The following is a 22,860-nucleotide window of genomic DNA, read 5'->3' on the forward strand; positions in this document are numbered from 1 at the left end:
TAAATATTATGACCTGGATTTTTATTGTTTTTCTACACTTTTCTGTCAATTTAATATTGGAGACATTTGCACTTTTACTTATTTTGTGGGCTTTGTTTTCTTGTTCAATCTGGACTTTTGTTTTTGGAATCCTCTCATCTTCAATTGGGTTTCCATCTACGATTTCTTCGATGTGACAGAAGCACTGAGGATAAAGGAGTGTTCTCCAATCCCACCGTCTTATTTGCTGAACTCTAATTCATTTAGCTCTCTTCTCCAAATCTGTCAGCTCTATAAGGGCTAAAACAAGCAGTCGACTGTTCAATATGTTGTGGAGCTGTATTTTGAAGATTGGCATAATGCATCAATTACAATATGTCAGGCGACATTATGGCAACTCAGAGGAAGGGTTCCCTGGATGATGATTAGTTATACACAGTACTGGCACCTTCCATTCAGGCCATACTGTAATTATCTCGTATTTGGTGTATTCTTTACACTGTTCCAAGAGAACAGTGGCCTAAAAAAAAAATAAAGTAAGTTATCCTGGCTAAGACAAACATTGATTCCTGGAATCATGTTTTTATGTTAGTACACAGAACTAGGTTATAACTGAATTGTAAGTGACTTATGAACCAAACCCCGTGTGAGGCTAGTGGGCCCTTGAGTGGGGAAGGGATCCCTTGATGCTCCATAGGGCAGATGAGCAGCAAACCCCTCTCCATTTGACCATCCATCTCTTGAAGGATAACCAGGGGGAAAGAACAACTGGAGGCATCAGTGATGATTGTTGCAGGTATTTTAATGTTGACACGCATACATATATCTATGTATATGTGTGTTTTTGCACTGCCTTCTCAGTAAAAAATAGATACATAGAGTTTATATATACATATATATATATATATACATATATAGCTGGTAGAAGTATCTCATTATGTTATCCTGAGCAGCAAACACGGTCACAAACAACTCACAATAACTCAGATGATCTGACTTCTTAAAACCGCGATACCACTGAATATTGATAACAGTGATAAACGTTATACTGGCTTTTGTGAGTTGTTTACCATGTCTCTATTTTAAGTGTGCTTAGACCACCTTGTAAGTGTAAATGTATGAGAGATGTACTTCCCAAACTGCGGAATGTTTTCATATCGCAATCATAAAATAGCACTGAATGTTATCGCATTGCCACTGTCTCCAATCATCTGTGAGAGCAGCATTTGTCTGCTGTACATGTGTGAACTTTATTTTTTCTTTCCATGAAAATTTGGCTTCTTGTAAAAGGCCACATGTGGCTAAGTCTAACCCTTGGCATTGAGTCTGTCAGCTGTCTTTGACTGTGGGATTGCAGCCTCTCCCTGGTGCAGCCCTGAAGGGGGAAGAGACCCCTACCCTCACCAGGTTACTTACTCCACATGGTCTAATCAGCCACCTTGGACCTGATATGTTCAATAGGGTTCATATCTGCTTCTTGACCCAGTGGGTTTTGAATCTTCTACTCCCTTTACATCTTTTCTTTTGCACAAAATGGCACAAATTTCAATGAGAAACATTTTGATATGTATTGAGAAAAGGGTTCTCAGAAAATTGACTCATGATTTGATAATGGTTGATGTATTTCATGTGTAATTCCATTCTTTACTGTGCTGTGCAGTGAAAAGATGGAAAGAAGCTTGATGTACCTTGAGATGACTGAGAAGGCAGTGTAAAAACATTGTGAAAAGCCTACAGTATGTGAGTTCAATGGCAATCATGATTGTCTAAGTTAAGTCAAGGCACTTAAGAACCTACTTTAGAAAGATACTGTATATTTTGTACAGGCACTGACAGGAATTAGCCCCATTACTTGGAGCTGACCCCCTAAGCTATATTGGATTTTTCAAAGAAAGCTATACTTGAGCACCACAGAAACCTAGTGAAGTGAAGTGAAGATAAAAAGCTTTGCAACTTTGAAATCTTTACTGATGATAAGAAACTGCCAAAAACACGTGACTATGAATCCTACCAACAATATATGTAGATATGGATAAAAAATAGGCAGACGGTTTCTTAACATTTGTAATTTTGTGATTTTATGACACTACTCAGTTACTTCTTGGTTCAAGAGTAGACCTGCTCACATCTGTACAGAGTATCAGTCCCTGATTCAACCCTTAAATCTTGAATACCAACTGGAGAATCACTGGGTCTGGTCTTGTATATCTTTGGAATGACTCACTACTCACATACTGTATGTTTTCCGTAGATATGTGTATTTTCTAGGTCAGAATCCAAATAAAATCACACTCCAGCTGTTCCTTTCACTTTGAATGTCCTTCTGTTTGCATATTCAAATCTTTCTTCCAGAGGGATATGATGTTGTGGATGGGACCTCTTTACTAAATGACGACATGATAGAGGATGATGACGGTGCCAGCTCCTCTGCCTATGTGGAGCTAGAGAGGCTGGAGAGAGAGACAGCGGCTGCTCGCAGCCAGCACAGTACTAGCTCCACTGTAACAGCCATCTCTGTCCCACCGGCATCCCCACCTTCATACAGGGTCCCCTCTGCCTCACCCATAGCCTCTGAGCCACCAGTCCCTCAGGCCATTCAGGCCTTTAAAGAGTCTGCAAACATGGTTGCTGCCTTCAACATGCAGTGGAAAGATGAAATCTCAGCAATGCGCTATGAGCTAGCAGAGCTGCGCAGAGATGTCTGTGGGGAATTGAAGACTTTCAACAGCAACTTCTTCAACTTTACTCAGTGCTACAACATGTGGACTTTGTGCCGGGAGCCTTGCAGCGACAGCACCACACAAACAGATGACAGGGTATCCATAGGAATTCAAGCAGGCTCAAGCTGGTCCGTTCGACAGAACACAGAGGACAAGTCAGTGATGTGCCAACCAGAACCGGCACCCTTCAGCATCATGGATTTGATGGACCCACCCCGAATTGAAATTATAGAGGGCACCCCGGAGAGCACACCAGAGGGTTCAGGCAGCCCTGCCAGCCCACTTCCAATAGAGGACTTCCCATGGGAGATAAACAAAACTAAAAAGGTCCATAAGCAGCAGGACACAAGTGGCCACACAGGTGGTCACAGAAGCGCCAGTCTAGAACTGTGGAGCAGAAAGTACACCAGTGGGCCCATGTCATATCTGTCTATGTCATTCTAATCATTCCCATTCTCCACATACAGTAAACTGAGATGAGGAAGCCAGGGTAAAAACCTGAAAGGCAAGGCAGTGCTGTTGTTAGATGTCCCTTTACTCTATGCAGACACAGAGTCTGTCATCTCTTGAACAGGTTACAATGTTGTTCAAGCAATCGTTTAACAAGTGTCTTGCTTAGCCATAAAATAGAAGAAAATGATTTTGTTTTACATCAGGATGAGGTGACATAAGAATGTGAAAGAGAATGTGGCTGATGTAAGGATCCTCAAGTGCCAACATCATATTGTGCAGCAAGTGAGTGCAGCATCATATTTCCTCTGCTGTCTTTAATACCCAACCATCAGTCAATTCAAATAAAGATGATTGGAAATCTGAGGGTAATTTAATGATAAAATTTTTAAAATGAGCCATTGTGAGGTGAGGCATAAGTTGGTCTGTCTCTGCACATGAATTTGAATAGCTCATGTTCATTCCAGTTTCTCGTCATGTAGAAACATTCTCTTAAGCACCTGAGTATACTGAAAAAATACTGTGAATAACTTTATAAACCCTAGTTTTTTAAGGAACACATCAAAGATGAATACATCATTTATGAATATATTGATATATTATTTACTTTTTAGTTATTCAAATCAAAGCATTCCTTTGCCATGGCCTTTGTTTCATCCATTTTGTAGCCAGTTCCAGATGAAATGGGCAGTTTGAAAATAAATTACTTACAAAGATTTTTTTCACTGGGGAGCTGGTGAACCACATAATATTAAGTACTAACTGTAATGATTAAATAAACAGTGGATGACAGCAACCTATTACACCCCCTATAAAAAAAATTTGTAGAAGCCTAATCCTCTGGAATACTGTATGGATGACACTGTCTCATGGCTTTGAGGATTTAGTCCCTGGCTAAAAATGTTCACGATTAATCATTTGGGACTGACTTCAAAGTCTAACAGCATGTGGAGAGGAAAACAGTAAAAGGGGGTTTACAGTGATCATTTCGTATGAATGTATCAGCTTCAGTTTATTCCAGCACAAACTGCATATATGTCCGAACTATGTATATGTATATAAATGTACCATTTTGTATATAGAGAAACTTATATTCAATACTTGTACTGTTTGCAGTTATAAACATACTGTGTTCTGACAGCGCTGAGAGGGGTTTTAGTAGTAACTGTGGTTCTAAACCAAACACAGCACTTTTTTGTCCAGTCTTCTAGGTCTGTCTCCATTTTTTCATCATGTTCATCACCCAACTGTGCACCCCATATGGAATTTGATTGTGCCAGTGTTTTGCCTTTTGTTTTTCTTGCAGTGGTGACGACAGGTTCTTTAATGTTTGCTTAAGTGTCTCACTATGTGTTCGTTTTTTGTTTTTTTTGAGAGGAAATGGTCTTACAAATCCTGAATTGGATTTGTTGTTTAAGTAATTTGTGTTCGTTTTGTGTTTTGGACTATATTCCACCCTATTCACCTTATTTAAATGCCACATATCTTTAGTGTTGGGGAAATTTTTCTTGCTGGGGTGGTTCATCACTGCTGAAAGATAATAGAAAAACATTGGTCCCTATATGTAGACAATCAGAGCCGCTGAGGGCCTCTACCTCTCTGACATGTCCCCAGAGGTGCAGTATGGTACCAGTGAATGTACTAACACCGCCTCACTAGTGATGGCTTAGCTGGGCTCCTGTCAAACCTTAATGGGTGGGAGCCCTCAATCATCTGCTATATTTGGCCAATTGCTCATTTTGTCTGTTACTACTTTTGTCTTAAAATAAAAGTTGCTCACTAGACACTGCCATTCCCCTCAACCACTCATCTGCTCCATTGTCCCATTGTACTGACACGGTGTACCAAAGGTAATACTGAGGCCCATGGAACTGAGGCAAACAACAAACATCTTGAAGTTTGACAGCACTTATCTCTGGATGATCAGTGCAGCACAGGACCATGGGAAGCTGTGTATGTGTCAGACCCCTGACTGAAATGTGAACCTTTCAAAAAGGACTATTAATAAAGGAGAGGCAATATCTCTCACTTTATAAAGAGAGTGGATCTTCTTCCCCTTTTGCACGACCAAAAGACATTACCTACAGAAAAAGTGGCATGGCTGTACCAGAGGTATTATCAGAATTAAAGTTGTAGCCACAAAAGAAAAAAGGCAGACATTTCCTTTTGAGTCATTGCAGTAGCTCCACCCTACACACCTGTTACAGGAACCCATTAAACCTGACCTTAAATGCTTACTAGCTAAAGGATTCATTAGCCTTGAAAATCTAAAATATGTGTTATGAGGAACACAACATCAAGGCATGTTTTGCTGTTAATGTTTGGCAGCAACTCCATAACTCTGAACTTGAGGGTTTTGTACAAAGAATAGTGGGTCAGGAATAAGCTCAAATTCATTGATGCCATTCACAACATTTGCAATACAGAACATTCATTTAAAAAAAGATCTTAACCTATTTCTTATTGTTATGAACACAAACAAAAACGTTTAGTTTTTCATTACAGATCAGCCAAAGGCTGGGTTAATATAAATCATAAATGATTTCAGTGAAGGCATATGACTGTGACAACATTTAGCCTATAATCATTTTAATATATAAGTACATAGACAATATATATATAAAAAAAAAAAAAAACTTTGGAAAGGCTTGTATTGATATTTTTGCTTTTTGAATGACCACACAAGAGGGGACTGCAGGGGCATTCCTTACTTACATATTTTCCCATTGTTTGGGGAATGCAAACTAATTAAAAGGTGCTGAAGACTGGCCAATCATGATGTCTCCAATCTACATTCATTCATTCTATGCAAGTGCTTTGTTCTCTGTTATATTTTTATGTCATCTAAATATTTGCAGATATATAAATTAGGTGTTAATGTTATGCCTTCGTGGAAGTCATCAATGCTGGAAATGGAATGGTGTTTTCCGAAACTATTGGTGGCTATTTTATTTATTTAGTTATTTTTGCATGAGCCACGGGCAACATTAAAAAGGTTGTTTTAGTGCTGCCTTAGTTGTATCCTACACATTACCCAATTTTGGTCTACTATTTTAGTAGTAGACTAAAAGGGGTTTGTCGGTGAGATTCCTGAGATTCCTGCTTAGTAGCATCAATGTGCTTTGTGACATTATATGCAAGAAAAATTCATCATATGTGCATCATACATTGACAATGTATTTACTGATGACGGCAACATTTGAAAACAAAGCCGGATATGATATTAGTGATAATATAATTGGAAATGCTGTACAAATGCTTAACAATTCTTCTAATTCATATCCAATTGAACTCCAAATCTTTGTGACAAATTGATGCCAGGGAACTCACCCATCACTATAAATAAGTTTAGTCCAGTGTTTCAATGTCACAATGTCATCATTTAGCCCAAAGAAATTACCTTTCCCTTAAAATAAGTTGAAATGTAGCAGAAATACAGATAATGATTAATCTTATTTTCAAAAAATACATGAAAGATATATATTTAACAAAGACTTGAGGAGAAAAAGAAAAAGGGTATTTACAATTATTTTGTAACCATGCATCCATATTTTGTGTAATGAAATATATAATTATTTGTAAGGAATCTGAATTGTCTATCTAATATGTTATGTAGTCATTTACCCCATGGGTTTTTGTTTACATTTAGTCATCCAGAGATCTGATGAAATAACTGTGCCAACTCTGTGATGTCCAGTTATTTGGACAAAGGTTTTTGGATGGAATCTGATCTCACCTGAACCTGTAATACTGCTTGAATATAAACCATTTTTTATCCCTGTGTGCTCTTCCTGCATTTATTCAAGGTTTCTTGGAGAAAACGTGCTTCTCTGTTTTGCATCAATCATGTTGCAATTTTCAGGGATCTCAGACTGCATTGTTTAGTGAATCAGATTTTGTCAAAGTTAAAAAGCATCCTTTTGAATACCATAGTTAAGCCTGCATTTGTTAGCTTATGCTGATTTTGTTAAAAGAATGAAACAAGTATGTGATACTTTTGTTTCTTTTTTTTTTTTTTTTGCTTGTTGTGGTGTTTCTTGTGAACTTTCATTTATAACTTTTATTGGCCTTATGTATTTTTCATAAATTGATATAAAAGATTGGATTAAAATGTTCATGATGTTTATGTTTATGATAATTCAAGTCACAAAATGGGGGTCATAGCTTTACAATGGCATCCAAAGATGAAACTGATAAACTGCATTTTTTTGTATCCATAGTGAATTGTCCACACATTTTAACACACCAGAAATACACAGCATGGGCCAGCCACAGTGTCTTTACTTTGACCCTCTCTATGCATTGCTTACTAAGCTATCATATTTTTGTTTGTTATTTTTTTCTTTTTCTTTCCCCCCCAATTTTAGGCGTCCGTAGCTTAGCAGGGGGGCGTAGAGAGTACGGTAGGTCTGGTAGGGAAACGCTTTATTGTATCTTTTTTTATATGTTGTAATACATTTTTTCATTCATTTTGTCTGACTCATAAACATTTTCCACTTGGTAGAAGTGATATATATCATAAGTTGAAGATGCTTTTCATACTCTCACTAAGTATGTATAATACATTTTAATGTTTTCATCTGTTTTCACACTGAATCCAGTGGAATCTCCATAATTATGTACTAGTACTGGATGATAAGTTCAACAAACCAAAAGAACACAAACTGTAGGCTACTAACACACATGTTGGCCTTGTGTTAGCACACTGCCATTTATATATACACTATCTATTGAATTTGAACAGAGTGAGGCACAAGGATATTGTTCCATTTAAAATATTGTCTGTGCAACTGGAACATACCTTAACAGATGTGCATGAAGCCGTTTCCAACTATTTTTCTTTTTTTATGTTATATTACAGTTCAGTTCAAATTCATTGGTATTAGTAACAATTCACCCTCTTGCTTTAACCATTTTATACATTTTCTTTAAGCGTACAGAGTGGAATAAATTCAGCACATAATACTGTGTTTTTTTAAAATATCCTGGCATGCAGCAAGGCAGGTTATGACCGCCATAACAGCTTTGTTCTACAAACCACCACAAATCAATGCTGCTTTTAGATCATATCATCATTATGAACAGGCCATAGCAAAGTGAGTTGCATTCAGAAGTTGTGATTTTGACACCGACTTCAATTAAGTTTATTCTTGAACATCAACCCCTCCCTATCCCACCCACATAGAAAGTGAAAGAGGAACTTGCTCAAACGGAGTAGGCAGTAGTCAATTAAAATAGAAAAATAAAAATAAATTAGGGCTGTCAATCGATTCAAATATTTAATTGCATGATTCTCTCTCTCTCTCTACAATGTCAATGCTGTTAGTAAAACAAAAAATATTAACAGGGGTGGAAAAAACCTGTTCTTTGTGTTCTGTCATTGTATCTCCGCTCCTCCTCTCCACAGTAACAGAGTCATCTGTGCACGGTGCACAGCCGGTTCGAAAACGTGTTATTTATAGGCGCAGTTACCGTCAGCAAACTATTGAGCATGGTAAATCTCAGTGCGTGTTAATTAACATATTTGCATTTTCTCCTCCCTGTATTTTGCACACTGGGGTTTAAATGCTCCATATTACATATTCATTAAGGCAAACGTACTAAATGGACAGTGCATATTATTTTGCACATTTGAAAGACACAAGCCTCAGTGCGTTGCGTTAGAAGATCCGCTTGCAGACTTTTTTGCGGGTGATGTCATGTTTGCACACGTTTTTACAGATGCAAACCTTTAGTAAATCAGACAAACAGGAGGAAGTCTCTCTGTATCAGCTACTTGGCAAGCGACGGCAATTTGAGACTCAACGTACTCCGTAATGCAAATAACTTTGGTCTTGTGGATAGAACATCTGGCAGGGCTTTGGAACAGACCATTTTCTTAGCAGACAATTTCTGCTTGTTATCCAAAACATTACTGCTGCATCTAAATATAATACTGTTACATTAAAGTGTTAACTTTGACAGCCCTATAGATAAATAATTAATTCAAATGACATGATACAAGCGTGGGCAACGTGTCCATATAGGTCACATAGGGTTGTCATATCTTTAGAAAGGTGTTGCATTAATTTATGAGTATGGGCTCTTTTCAAGTTTAACGCAATTATTCATTTCCAAAACCCATCTAGCTTTGAAGCGATGGGAATCAGACTTCCATGTCATTGCTATACACCTCCTGACAATGCATTTGCAGATCCAATTGGAAGTCAAATCCTGAAAGTTTTATTATGATATTACAGACATCTTACCAGAAAGTTTTGTACATGACCAAGTGCAATGCAAAAACAAGCCATCCTCTAAGCCACAACAAAAACATGTATCTGAAAACTCAGGTTTGTATTCATGTGAAATAGAGTCTTGGATGATTTTGTAGGTGGTGGCTGATTGAGTGGATAGTAAACACAATTACATGATTGCAATCTATACAAAATTCTACATAGTATAATGTGAATTTACTGAATAGGTAAAGTATTATACTGTAAACAGCACTTGCTATTGGTTTCATGAATGATTTTACATGGTCTTGAATATGCAATTCTCTAAAAAACAAAAAACAAACCCTATAACATGTGGGCTAAAATGTTTTTCCAAAAATCATTATGAAATATTTATATTTGGTGGCAAAGTTTGGGAAAGCCATTGTTGGTAACAATGGCTTTTGTTAATTGTTAAGTAACAAAGTTATCTGAATGGCACCATTTTCAGTAGAAGTCTGAAGATGGTCATGTCCATCTATCTGTCAGTCATTCAGTCTGTCCAATGCTCTGGTCTAGAGGCATATATTAAAGATATTTAAAATGTATAGTTCTTTGCATATACAAGATATTTTAATCTCACAGGCAGTTGGCTTTTACTTTACTGCCACAATCAAGACAAACTGTTCTCTTTGAAACTCTCTCCTCGTAAGACTTTAACAATAGAAGAATGGCTTCAGAAGTTCTTTGTTCACACTTTCACATCATACTGTATGATGTACATCAAGCCTCTTGGGCCCGCTGTGGGTCTTTTGTTTAAGTTACTTTGACTTTTTTTTTAATCGTAAGTTTTGGAAAAGATTTGCTTTTTGGCGCATTTATTCGGGATGCCAAACACTACTTTGTCAATGGAGTAAAGGAAAATCACAAGAGGGTTTGTTGAAATGCTACTTAGAGGCAATTGATTTGTATTGGTTTGTTGTGATATATCATACATAAAAGGTTAATCCACCTTGCATCCATGGGGGCATCACCACTGTATGTATATATGTATGTGGCTATAAACAACATGTTTGTTTACTGTACAGCTCTCAAAAAAGGGCTACAACTACAACTACCAACTTTTTAAATTTTGGAAATCCAGCAGAATCAGCTGGGATTATTGACCAATACACACCCTAAAGTCCTGCTAGTTGTCCACTGTCAAATCACCCATTCATTCATTCATTCATTCATTCATTCATCCATTAATCAATCCATCCATTTGACCATCTTTAAAATCCACCACTGCCATGCTCAAGCTCGATCCTTGGCCTTTACAATAGTTGAGCCAGGTATAGCAACATTGGGTGGAAAGTGTTTTTTCACTTAACAAATCATTTATTTAACCTATGAAAATGTGTGTCTTTTGAGAACACACTAAAGAAATGGCATTTAGATGAGAACATTAATTATTTTGGAAAATATAGATTTATAGGAGAATTATTTTTGAACAAAACTGTTCAGGAGACACTTCACACTTTTTCAGCAGGCAAGTAAGATAACTGGTTAACAATTAATAGTGGTGTCAATCACTGAGTATACATTTTTAATGATGCAATTCAGGATCTACAGTAATCATCTATATGAAGGCTTTTTAAGGCTTTTGTTTAATTTTGCATTAACGATGTTCTGACTTTGACTGGTGATATACACACATGAGCTTTGTAAAAAAGCTTCATGCAAAATTATAAAATAAACAATGCTTTTAACTATACAAAAATGTTAAGGAGCGAGATACTTTTGGCAGTTGTAGGCTGTGATTTTTAGGCTTTAAACTACTATGGATCTTGCAATATATTTAGTCAGATAAAAGTAATATGTCATTTTCCCAGTACTCTCGCAAATATGGATTGAAGCTACATCGTAAGATTGTTTTTAGAATGAATAAATACTGAGTTTAACAAACAAGGCATTTACTGAGACTTCACATTCACGTTGTTACATCTTCAGCCCCCATGCTCATGTACGCAGCTCGTAAAGTCATTGCACATCATTGAGCCACAACCCACCCTGACCTGAGTAAGAGCAGCCTCTTTGCCAGTCTGAGTCCACAACTATGGCAAGGACAGCCTGGCACAAATGGAGGGAGACGGATGGAGAGGAGAGACTGTCAGAACTTTTGCAACGATTTTTCTGAAATTTAAGTCTTGATCACACAGGAGCAAAAGGTTTGAGTGGTCTTTTTGAAAAAGCACGATTGAAGGTCTGTTAAATATTCTCTGCTCAAAAACTATTATGAAATGTTATTAGGTCACACTTTACATAAAGTACTATAGTTTTATAGGAACTACAACTCAACTACATGCCTTTAGGGCAAAGTGTGAACATTTTGATGTAATTATAAACACATTTTCCTGTAATTATGCCTTATTATAATTACTGTATATTATAAGTCAAGGACTGTACTTGCACTTTATATAAAGTGTGACTTAATCTCATACAAACAAATATAAAGAGATTTAAAGGCAGTAAACTGACTTTCAGTGGCATTGTCATAACCATACGTATTTGATTTAAAAATTGGGAATACGTAATACAGCATGTGACTATTTTCAACATATTAAATTGTTGTAGTCCAGAAAAGCAAAAAAAATAGAATGTGTTGTTTTCCAGTTTAAAAACATGTTCTTTGTCTGGGTCTCTCTGCCCGTTTCGTCTAATTGTCTGTGTTCCTACTGTCTAAACCTATTTTCTGTTAGCTCTATAAAAAAAACCAACAACAATAACAACAACAATGAAAAAAGAGCCACTTGACAGAGACTTACATGTTCCAATTCAAATTCATGTTTGTGGCATTTTCTTCCACATATGGAGTGGCTAATTCAGTAGTCTGTTATAATGACTGTCTCTGTCTATTCTTCTCAGTTTTTGTCTGTACGTGACTTTTTTTGTTGGCTTTCTACTCAGAATATTACAATATGCTGTCAGGAGATACCATTGTGCTGCTGAAAAACCAAATTAAATATCTCAACACTGAAATTTTCTTTTTATATTTTTCACTGAAGGTAAAAGTAAATTATCCTTCTATTTTGAATATGAATCAGATGATTTATTGGAATTAAATAGATCAATTTCAGTAAATCCAGCATTTCCAAATTTTACTTGACTTTCATACTAATGTTTTGATGATTTCTGCTCTTTGTCTTATACCTGTATACATTATGATAAAGTGTAGCTGTGTGTTCTCAGATTCAGATGATGCATGTTATCTCATGTTGTCTTTATTGGTGCATTACTGACTTACCAATTCAGCCCAGCCTGATAAGTATGGATTGATCTTTAGATCATGATACATGGGCAAAGTATTCAGTTAATGCGGATGGGCAAAATTCTCAGCAACTTTGGCATTCATTTGGTAATATTCCATTTTAGGTATTTTTTTTTGCCACTCCCTTGTTTTCACTGTGATACCATTAGTATAAGGAAACAAATATAAAAGTCTGCAGAAATACGATTGAAATGCAAACAAGGTTAAGAAAACTTTTGAGGGAATAGTTGCCTGTGAGCATTGCCCATCAAGTTGCAACTTGTGTCAGTACCATACTATGTTTACATTTTGAGACAGAAACACAACTAATGCTGGATAATGAGTGTTACCCAGAAATCAGCTTATTTTCCTGATTTCTTTACCTGGTTAAGACTCCTGTAGCACTGTTGAAGTTTGTAAAAATATGACTTCAAATATAAATCATTCATATTACATTTTTACTGGTAATGTGCAGTTCCTTTAAAGCTGGCTCACAAACTCTGTAAATTCAATATTAAGAAAAATACATTTCTGTGACCCATTTCTAACACTGCATATCTAGCATATCTGTGTTTCTTTCTTCCTCCTGATTGATTGACTTAACAAAGAGAAAACATACCTATAAATATTTGTAATGAGCTTTAGATGCTTTGGAGTCAGTTTTGGTAGGTATGATTCACAGTAGGTGTGCATTATGCTGTTCCATACCTGCATCTGCCCTCTATAACTGGTGTTGCTTGCTCCTTGCAGGGATTCAGTTTCGTCTCCCTACTTCCTGCAGCGTGGACCGCGCTCAGCCACCCCCAGGTACCAGTCTGTCTCCATCTCTTATCCTTTCATCCATAACAGCACTGTTGCAAACTATATTTCAGTTGCAGTCATACATCCATGGGTGTAGCTAAAGGGGTCCAGCTATTTTTGTTTTAAAAAACAGGAGAAAAACAGAAAAGTACACAAAAGGAAATGTAGCATCATCTCTTTGTGGTAAATACTGTGAATACAACAGCACAACTTTTTATCATAAGCTTTTTTTTAAAAATTGAAACAATTACTAAAAAAAAAGTTGACAAGTAAATCAACAGAAATTTAACAATAAGTTCAGTAATGTTTAAAGCAAAAATGCTAAACATGCCTTGGTACCAACTACTAAAATGTAAGTCAAATTCTGCTTTTCTTTCTTAATGAACAGAATATATTTGGGGCTGTTGGTCATACAAAACAACCATTTCAATTTGTCACCTGTGGTCTGGAAAATTATAATTCACTGAGTAATCCATTTTTTCCCTACCATTTTCTGACTTTTTAAGGACAAAATGATGTATCAAATTATAAAGAAAATAACTGGCAGATTAACTTATAGTGAAAATAATCAGTAGTAGCAGCCCTACTTTTAATGTTGCTACTTTTCATTTGTTCTTCTGTTTTGCCTCTTTTCTAATTATGACAATTATCTGATTTGAAAACTGATGGTGTGATATTAAAAACTCACTTGCTGAAGACTTGACAGGCCCATCTGAAGAGGTTGTAGCTTGATCCTTATGCAGAGCTGAAGGTGCAGTTGTAACTAGCATCAGATAACGTAATGTTGGCCAACTTACTCCACAGTATATACACACACACATATATATTATATATATATATTATATATCTAATATATTATCTAATATATTATATATCTAATAAGCGTCCTCAAAAACTTGTCCTACCTCAACAGCATTTTCCTGTTAATTCCTAAACTCCACAAGTTCTAAACACTATACACAAATAAAACCAAATATAATGATAGGTAAAACTTTGCTTTTTTTGTCACTCCATGGTACTGTAAGCCAAATATTTTTCCTAGGATGGTGAAGTCCTGACCTACACTACTTTGCCTCTGGTTGGCTAGTACTCATTCACTTTGTAGGTTGGTTAAGTTTAGGCATGAGGAGTGCATCACCCTCATATGTTTTCAACAGTTAGCTAAACTAACAGCCAGGGTGCTCTCAGTTTGTTTTAAGACTTTGTAACAATAACAGAAAGGCTGTGAGCAACAAGTGAACAAAATACCAACATTTAGTTAAATGCCAAGCTTTGATTTTCAGTAACTTGTATCAATGTCCTGAGATTTTGTTGTGACAGTGTATGACCCACCTTCAGTCTGAGTATCAATAAGCAAGCAGTGGATTTGATAATGGAGCAATGACAAACTGATGCACTGATTTTAGACATATATTTTCTCATATAACCTTAATGGCTGCAACGCCCAATGGTTATATGAACAGCCCATTTCATTCAGTCTCCTCTCAGAAGTCTCAGTCCCACCCACACAGCAACACAAAGGACAGGAGAGAAACTCAGTGCGACCATAATTCACAGCAAAATGCAGTAGACTGCTCATTTATGCTATTTACCTAATGTATGTGCTGTCATATACGTTGGCGCCAATTGTTTCTGTCCAGGTGCAGCAGAGGAGAGGCATGGAGGACTACAGTCTTATATAACAGTCCATGTTTACATCGCCTAACCTTAATGTCTATGACTCTTTTAAGTTCATACTTAAAATAAACGAACAAAGTAACCGTGGTTTCAAGGCTGACTTACCTTTGCAGTTAGTGCAGATAGTGTTGCAGCAGTCAAAACGTAAAGAGGTCCTGACTCCTGACCTTCACCTGGCCGTTGACGAAATATCTGTCGGCTTCAAGTATGTCGCTGAAGGTAGCAACTGTGTCTGCACCTGCACTCCAGTTGTTTGTTGTTAGCTTGTATGGATAAACTTTGTTAATAGAAGATAATTTAGCCAAAAGATAGTCCCTGGCATCCTTGATACGTTTGTCTCGGTATAGTAATTTTCTCGTGTTGCTTTGCTTCTCAAGTTTGGCGGGTTTGGGTGTTTTTAGAGGACTTTACCGAACAGCTCCTCCTGCTGTTTGTTTACACCCAAAATGGCGCCAATAAAGGGGCGTGTCGGCTAAAATAGACACGTGACTAACCAAGACTGACGTCAAAGGTGAGAGAGGACAAGTCAACTCTGCTGCAGAAGTAGTTTGAGAAGTTCATAGGGACCATTTGATATTTCAACTGCTTAAATCCAGCAACTGTGGTTCGTGATGATGAATTCAGTCTGTAACATTAATCTTCCTAAATATAAAGCTTCTTAATCACTGCTCCCAAAATATTTAACATTACTCTCTCATGTGCAGCCTACATTTTCAGGTTTTTACATAGGTTTTTACACACTTAAAAAAAAATCGACACAAAAGTAGACTATGCTTAGATGTACACTGCTGTTGAGTATTTTTTTTTTAATTGAATTGATTCATTTGATTAATTGTGTAAAGTATCAGTTAAAAATATAACACCTTTCCAAAGGTGACATCTTCAAATTTCTTGTTTTGTCCAACCAACAGTGCAAAACTAAAAAATCAGTGTGCAATGATATTAAATAATGAACCAGTGAGTCCTCAAAAGTAAAAATCTAGATTTTAAAAATGGTAGAAAATTGGGTTAGGCTAGTTCAACTTGTCAGCATGAAAGGTGCTAAAGTAGGTTGACTGTATAGTTGGTGAGGAGACAATTACATAAGAACAAAGTCCAGATTTGGTTATGTTGTGTTTCTATGCTGGAGCATGTCTCTGCCTGTGAACTGCAGGAGACTGATGATGTGATAAGAATACCTGTTGTGCAGAACTACCGGGATCCTCACTGCTTACTGGTATTACTACAAATACATTTAAGCAAGAGAAGCAGCACAATTTAATAGGCCGACATTCAGGTCCATTTAGTCTTGGCTGCACCTGCAGTGTGTGGGTCTGTTTACTTAACGGTGCAGCAGTGCTTAGCCAAACAATCAAATCCAAACATAGCCAGGCATAACTGACTACAAAGGACACAAAGGATGCTGGAACACATAGGCCAAACTTTCAGCTGAAACCTGCTGTAATTATGAAGCTTTATTTGTCTGTGTCTAACACTTTCCCTCCATTTGCCTATTCAATATCCACTCAGTTAACAGAGTGTGTCTGAGGGCCCCTAGTGTGTTAAGCATTATGTAGCATTTCAGTTAAACTGTGGATCGGCCTTACATGTAGGTGGAGAGAGCAGGAACTCTTCAAGTTGAGAAAAAGTTAGACTTACTTACTTACAGCCTCTGACCCCACTCGGGCATAAGTTGGCTTTACTGTCAGCGCCAATATTGGATTTTCCTCCCTATTCTGTATCTGAATTCCCTGTGGGATTTGTTTGTATGCAAAATGTTGAGTCTTAAAAGAGGATGCTGAACTTTCATCCTGACGAAGACATACTATTTACCATTTTGAAGGTTTGAATTGTTTTTTGCTTGTTGTTAATGAGTCACACCACCTTCAGGGCAGTAATTGTTCTAAAATATAGTATGATGATTTGAATGGGCCCAGACATGGTGCTGTTCAAATACTGATTTTGATTGAATATTGTTTTTGGAGGGGATATTTCTTTTAAGCATTATATCTGAAAGCAGGTGTTGATTGGACAAATGTTAGGTGTCACTGACTCAATTTTAAAAATCCATTCTTAATCTACACCTTATACTCTTTTCAATTAAATTCATATTGGAAGCTCAAAACACTCCTCTGTCCATACATGTGAATGACACGTGTAGAAGACGTTTGCAGAGGTTCTCTTATTCAACACAGTCACATCTTTGTCATATTGTACTTGATGACTGCAAATTTCAGTTTGAGATTAGTAACAGTATGTATTGTTAGATAGTTTAATCCATAACACTGCGATATATTTACTTATCTAATCATATGTTTTGTATGTAAAGGATTAATCTGCAATTAAAGTAAGTGTTTCTGTCAAATGTTGTTTAGTGAAAAATTAGATAATAAGGATATTATTGTAGAAATCTTATTAACATAAGTAACATACATTACAATTAAATAACTGTACAAGAAAGACAAACAAGTTTAGTCAAAACTTATCCTTTAACTAAATTTAGTATTTTCTACTGAAGATAAATGTTTAATTGCATGATATACAGTCTATAGGAGGACATCTGCTGTCCACTCAATGTTATTGCACTACATACTGTAGTGATTTTCTTCTTTTTTTCATACTGAGTGGGGCTGAGTTCTCCCAGAAACCTATTATGTGGTGATACAACAGCCCAGGAGAAGCCAGCAAATTAAATGTCTTCTCTAAACAACATTAACCTGAACAAATAATTGGCTAATTATTCCCAAAACATAATGTAGGCGTGTAAGGCAACAAATGTGTTTCTACGAGTTAATTCAGGTAAGCATCAAGTATACTGTATGACTGAATGGGGATTATGTGATGCTTATTAGTTACTGATATATCTGAAGTGCCATCATCAGGCCAAGTGTAGTTTTCAAATGATTGCATCTCTTGACATGTTATAAACACACAATACTGAAAACATTCATGCACATTTAAGTAAGGAAACCCTTTTGATTAGAAGGCCCAATAACTCAAACTGGACTTATTCACTGTTCTGGCTATTCATTCCTGCATTACCAAAATGTAGACAATCTAGTTGGTCCACCTTGACTCCAAAGTAAAGACAATGATAGATTTTTTAATTACACTAAGGAACAATTCATACTTTCATTTGGGCAGCCAGTTCAAGCAACTCTGTCATACTTTATAGAAAATATTGCAATGGAAATACTGTAAAATGTGAATGTTGCACAAGAAAGGATGAGGTCTTTAATTTGAATGTCAATTTACAGAGGGGAAAAAAGGGAGGAAAGTAAGTTGATGTTTAATTGATACAAATATGAAAATGATTATGAGGCATTTACAGTTTAATCTATTGTCTAATATAATTTAATTTACCACAAGTCATCAGTTTTAGAATCGATTTGTTAGTTGTCAGATTATTGGTAAAAAACCGATAGCAGAACAGGTTTTTAAAAAGACATCTTAACTGTGTGATATTAAAATAGATTCATAATTTCAGCATTTTCATGTACAGACGAATCTGTAACACAAGTCAAATGAGTAAACTATGTACAAAAAGTAGGATGTGTGGAGTTGCGTACTGCTTGAGTCACTGTGCCTTTTTTATTTTGGTATCCACCTACTGTGTCTTGCAGAGCTGCAGCCCCTTCAAGTTGGAAAGAAGTCAAGTCTGTGACTGGATTTAGCTTAACTGAGTTGCCTGTGGTTTCTTGTTTCTCATTTAACTTAATTAATCCAAAGTGGTGTGTGTGTATGTGTGTGTGTGTGTGTGTGTGTGTGTGTGTGTGTGTGTGTGTGTGTTTGTGTGTGTGTAGCGTAAATCATTAATTTGGGGGTTGAGGACTTGGTTTAAATGTAAGGTTAGTTTAGTGTTATATGAAGGTTAGGGTTAGGCAGTTATGGTTAAGGTTAGGATAAGTCTCCAGGAAATGAATGTAAGTCAATGAAATGTCCTCTGAAGTGATGGAATCACGACTGTGTGTGTCTGTGTATGGTGCTCTTTCTGCACCTGTTCACATTAATATGTGTGTATGAGTGTGCATTCACAACCATCTTTCAGTATTATTCAGTAGTCTGACTTTATACAAATTAATGGATGAATGGGTGACAGAATGGGAGGCATCGAGTGGCTGACTGGATGAATTGTCATAAGCACTGTAGAGGTGAATGACTGAGTGCTCATAATGGCCATTATGTTGCTGTCTTAACACAGCTCATACTTGTGGGCTATGATTCATTCTTCTCTGTGATTCATGCTGATTTTCTTTATGCTTCAGATAAAATCTTTTATTAAATCCAGAAAACCTAAAGTTATCATTTCAGATAAACTCATGCATATTCATTCTTATGTTGAACATTATGCTTAACATAGGAAGGAACATAAACTTATTTTGTTTGCCAGATTTGAACAAATTATTAAATGAGTGTAGCAAACTGTGCTGCAGTATCTTATAACATATATTTTAATTACTCATTATTGTCATTCATACAGACTAGAGTCCTTTAACTGGTTTAAACTGACAAGTAGCAGTTGGTTTATGAGACACTAATAGCGTCTTTAAAAAGCAGTATCATTCATTCAGGCAGGTTTTTTCAAAAATAAGTTTCACATTTGTCAAAGTAATGTCAGCAAATTGATCTATGGTGTCTGCACTCACTGGCTTTCACGAACATTAATTGCAAGTTTTGAAATATGAGCTCTGCTTGTAGTTACTCCCACAATTTAGGAGGTATTGATAATTTCATGCTTAGAAAAACAGACAAGATGTAGCCAGTTCAACTCATTCTTAGTGCACTAAATAACAGACATGCTATGTAAAATATGCAACTGTTTTTTATGCCTTATTTACCCATAAATTCAATAGAATGACATTATGTAAACTATAAGAATGAATGAAAATTATTTTAAATCCGTATGCTGAACATTGACATGTTCACTACGTGTTATCCAGTGAAGTTGGTATATATTTAAAACTCTGCTGTGAGGTCCATCTGGATCAATCACCATCAGATTTACATTTGCACTTGAATGTGCAATCTTTCCCATAATCCTTCACTGCACTTCCCCAATAATCAGAGACATATTACAAAGCTGCTGTTGCTTTTCACCTTACTGACATTTCCTTTGCTTTAAGTGCTTAAGTACCCTGGTGCCTAATCCTCCATCATGCTATAACACTCTTCTATCACACACTGTGTGATACTGGTCGACTGCAGCTTCTGGCCACATTTTTCATTCTCATGTTTTTGATTTATCCTCTACCCTTGTCTTGCCTTGTCCTCGTCCTCTCATCCTGCTTGTGCTATCCAGCGGTATCATATCCTCCCAGTTACAAGAAGACTCCACCTCCTGTGCCCCCGCGCACCACCACCAAGCCTCTTATCTCTGTGACAGCCCAGAGCAGTACAGAGTCCACCCAAGATGCCTACCAGGAGGGCAGGCATCCACGGGGCGGTCTGTGGACCACGGATAGCCTCGGCCGTCCCATCTACAGCTCCACAGACAGCCTGGACAGCACCAAGGCAGTCACCATGGCCATGGAATCAGCAGCAGGCAAGAGGCATGCGTCTTTGGGCAGCCACACCTCTGTCCAGACATGCGACAAAGCAGTGCTGGTGTCCAAAGCCGAGGAGTACCTCAAAACCCCACGTTCCTCTATTGGAATACAGGTAAAAACATTACTGAGAATGTCACTCACAAGTGCTCTCTTTTTAGTCACCACACTCTCACACTAATTGCAGCAATCTCGTCTGTCTTCTTCCATCTAGTGCTGGCTGAAAGGATAATTCCACCTTTTCACATTTTGATAATCAGATTGTTACTATGTATGAGAGCTGTTGAGTCACAGTAAAACAGGTTTTCAGAAGAAAAAATTTAATCTGTTAATCAGCCAAATGTACTTCTACTATGTAATCTACTTTTTTTATTATCAAAGAAGGAGGGCACTACAGGGAAAATGTTTAATGCAGCCAATTGTTTCAATTGTTTTTGATTATTACAAGACAAGAGGACTATGTTCCCTACTTATTTCCACATCTTCAGGCATACAGAATTAAAAAACGAACTGGCAATACAACCACAAATGTGCAAATGAATCAATCTTGGCGTCTTTTCTTTTTTTGTCGTGTGTGTTACATATTCCCACATGTACAGTACCAATCTGTTTGAAGTACTCTACAAGGTTGTGGAGTCTTGTTGACCTTTTCTGCATGTCACAATGTACGATTACCTGGTCAAGACTTATTCAAAAAGACATGTTCCAATCTGAATCCCTGCCTACGGCAGCAGTGGTAAAGAGTAATTTAGGATCGCTCCTTCTTTCATTGATGGAGTTGATGATCTGGAAGCTTTGCCGCTCACGTTTTCTCTTCACCTGAGGTAGTTGATAGTGAGGTCCCCATCACATTACTGCCTGTAATAAAGAGCTGCTTTAAGATAAGGAGGTGTTAAGTTTTGTGTGCTAACGCCAACCTTGGGCAGCCTGTGTGGACCATGTTACTCCTGAATGTTGCCCACAGAAAGTAATCCTTTGGATAATTGAGCCAAATCGTTTACGGTTCACACTGTGTCAGCAGTAAACCTGAATTCTACCAAGCTGAAGAAGATCACCAAACTTTGTAGAAGTCTCAAATGAGATGTAGTGCCCCCCTTGTTTCAAAATCTGTAAGGTTTGAATCTTATTCTTGTCATTGACTAGATCCATCCAACTACATGTTTTGATGATACTGGCTTAGACAATCAGTTAAACTGCAGACCAGTCTTGTCTTCTCTTACAATTTTAGGCACCAGGCAGGCTCTATATTGGTCTGGTTTTTTTGAAGGAGGGGTTGGGACTGACATATCTTTCTCTGCTTGTTAGGCTCTGGTCTTTGTTTAGATGCCTGTAGGTTTGAGAAACGTTAACACAAACATACTGTATGCATGTAAAACAAGTTGTTTTATGATTTTGGAAACATTTAACTAGTGCTTTTATGTTATGTTCTCTTGAACCAAAACTAGCACATCCATCATGTTGCTAGAAGAAAAACAAAAATGGAAACCTGAACCTTGTTTGATAAGTGAGAAATTTCTGTAATTTTGTACATTTCAGTTGTGAATGGTGAGTTCTGCTGTCTGTATTCATCAGGTGGAAACTGTGACAGACTCTGAGACTGAAAGTAAAGGCCTTCCTCAGTTCCATTCTATAGGTATCCAGGTGGAGGATCGAAAACGGTATGTGGTACAGAGAAAGCAGTGTCCATAGCCCATTTTTTCAAATGAGTTTTTCCTTTATTCTTATGTATGTTTTTCCTTTTTCAGTCTTATTCAAGCGTAGAATTGTTCTCAGGTTGGTACATCAGCATTGTTATTGTCATTTACACATTTTTAGGCATGGGAGGTTCAAGCGCTCCAACAGTGTGACCACTGCAGTACAAGCAGACATGGAGTTGGAGGGCTTTCCCTCCATGGAAGACAAGGGCCTGCAGTTCGGTGGCGGTTTCGGTCGGCACTCTGAACCCAGCACGCCCACGCAGTATGGGGCCATCCGTACGGTGCGCACACAGGGCCTGTTCAGTTACAGGGAAGACTACCGGCCGTCCAGTGGGCCCTCCAGCCCACAGCCTGAAAGCTGGCTGGTTGAACCCAGCCTGGAGAGCACTGAGACAGGCCGAGTGTCCCCCCTTCGCAGGGACGGCAGCTGGTTTATGCAGCTCCTTCACAATGAAACAAAGCGGCTGGAGGGATGGTGCAAAGAGATGGAGAGAGAGGCGGAGGAGCATGACCTGTCGGAGGAGAGTGAGT

The 22,860-nt window shown here is 37.4% G+C and overlaps 1 protein-coding gene across 1 annotated transcript in view; it reads left to right on the forward strand.

Moving 5' to 3' along the window:
* The window catches only part of LOC128377091 (disks large-associated protein 2-like), a 43,940-nt gene that overhangs the window by 16,634 nt on the left and 4,446 nt on the right, over window positions 1-22,860 (forward strand). The window contains exons 5-7 of the mRNA XM_053336981.1: window positions 20,389-20,747; window positions 22,205-22,290; window positions 22,448-22,854. Of these exons, the coding sequence (XP_053192956.1) occupies window positions 20,389-20,747; window positions 22,205-22,290; window positions 22,448-22,854 (852 nt within the window). The remainder of the gene's footprint in view (window positions 1-20,388; window positions 20,748-22,204; window positions 22,291-22,447; window positions 22,855-22,860) is intronic.

Source organism: Scomber japonicus, chromosome 17, assembly GCF_027409825.1.
Source record: "Scomber japonicus isolate fScoJap1 chromosome 17, fScoJap1.pri, whole genome shotgun sequence".
NCBI lineage: Eukaryota > Metazoa > Chordata > Actinopteri > Scombriformes > Scombridae > Scomber > Scomber japonicus.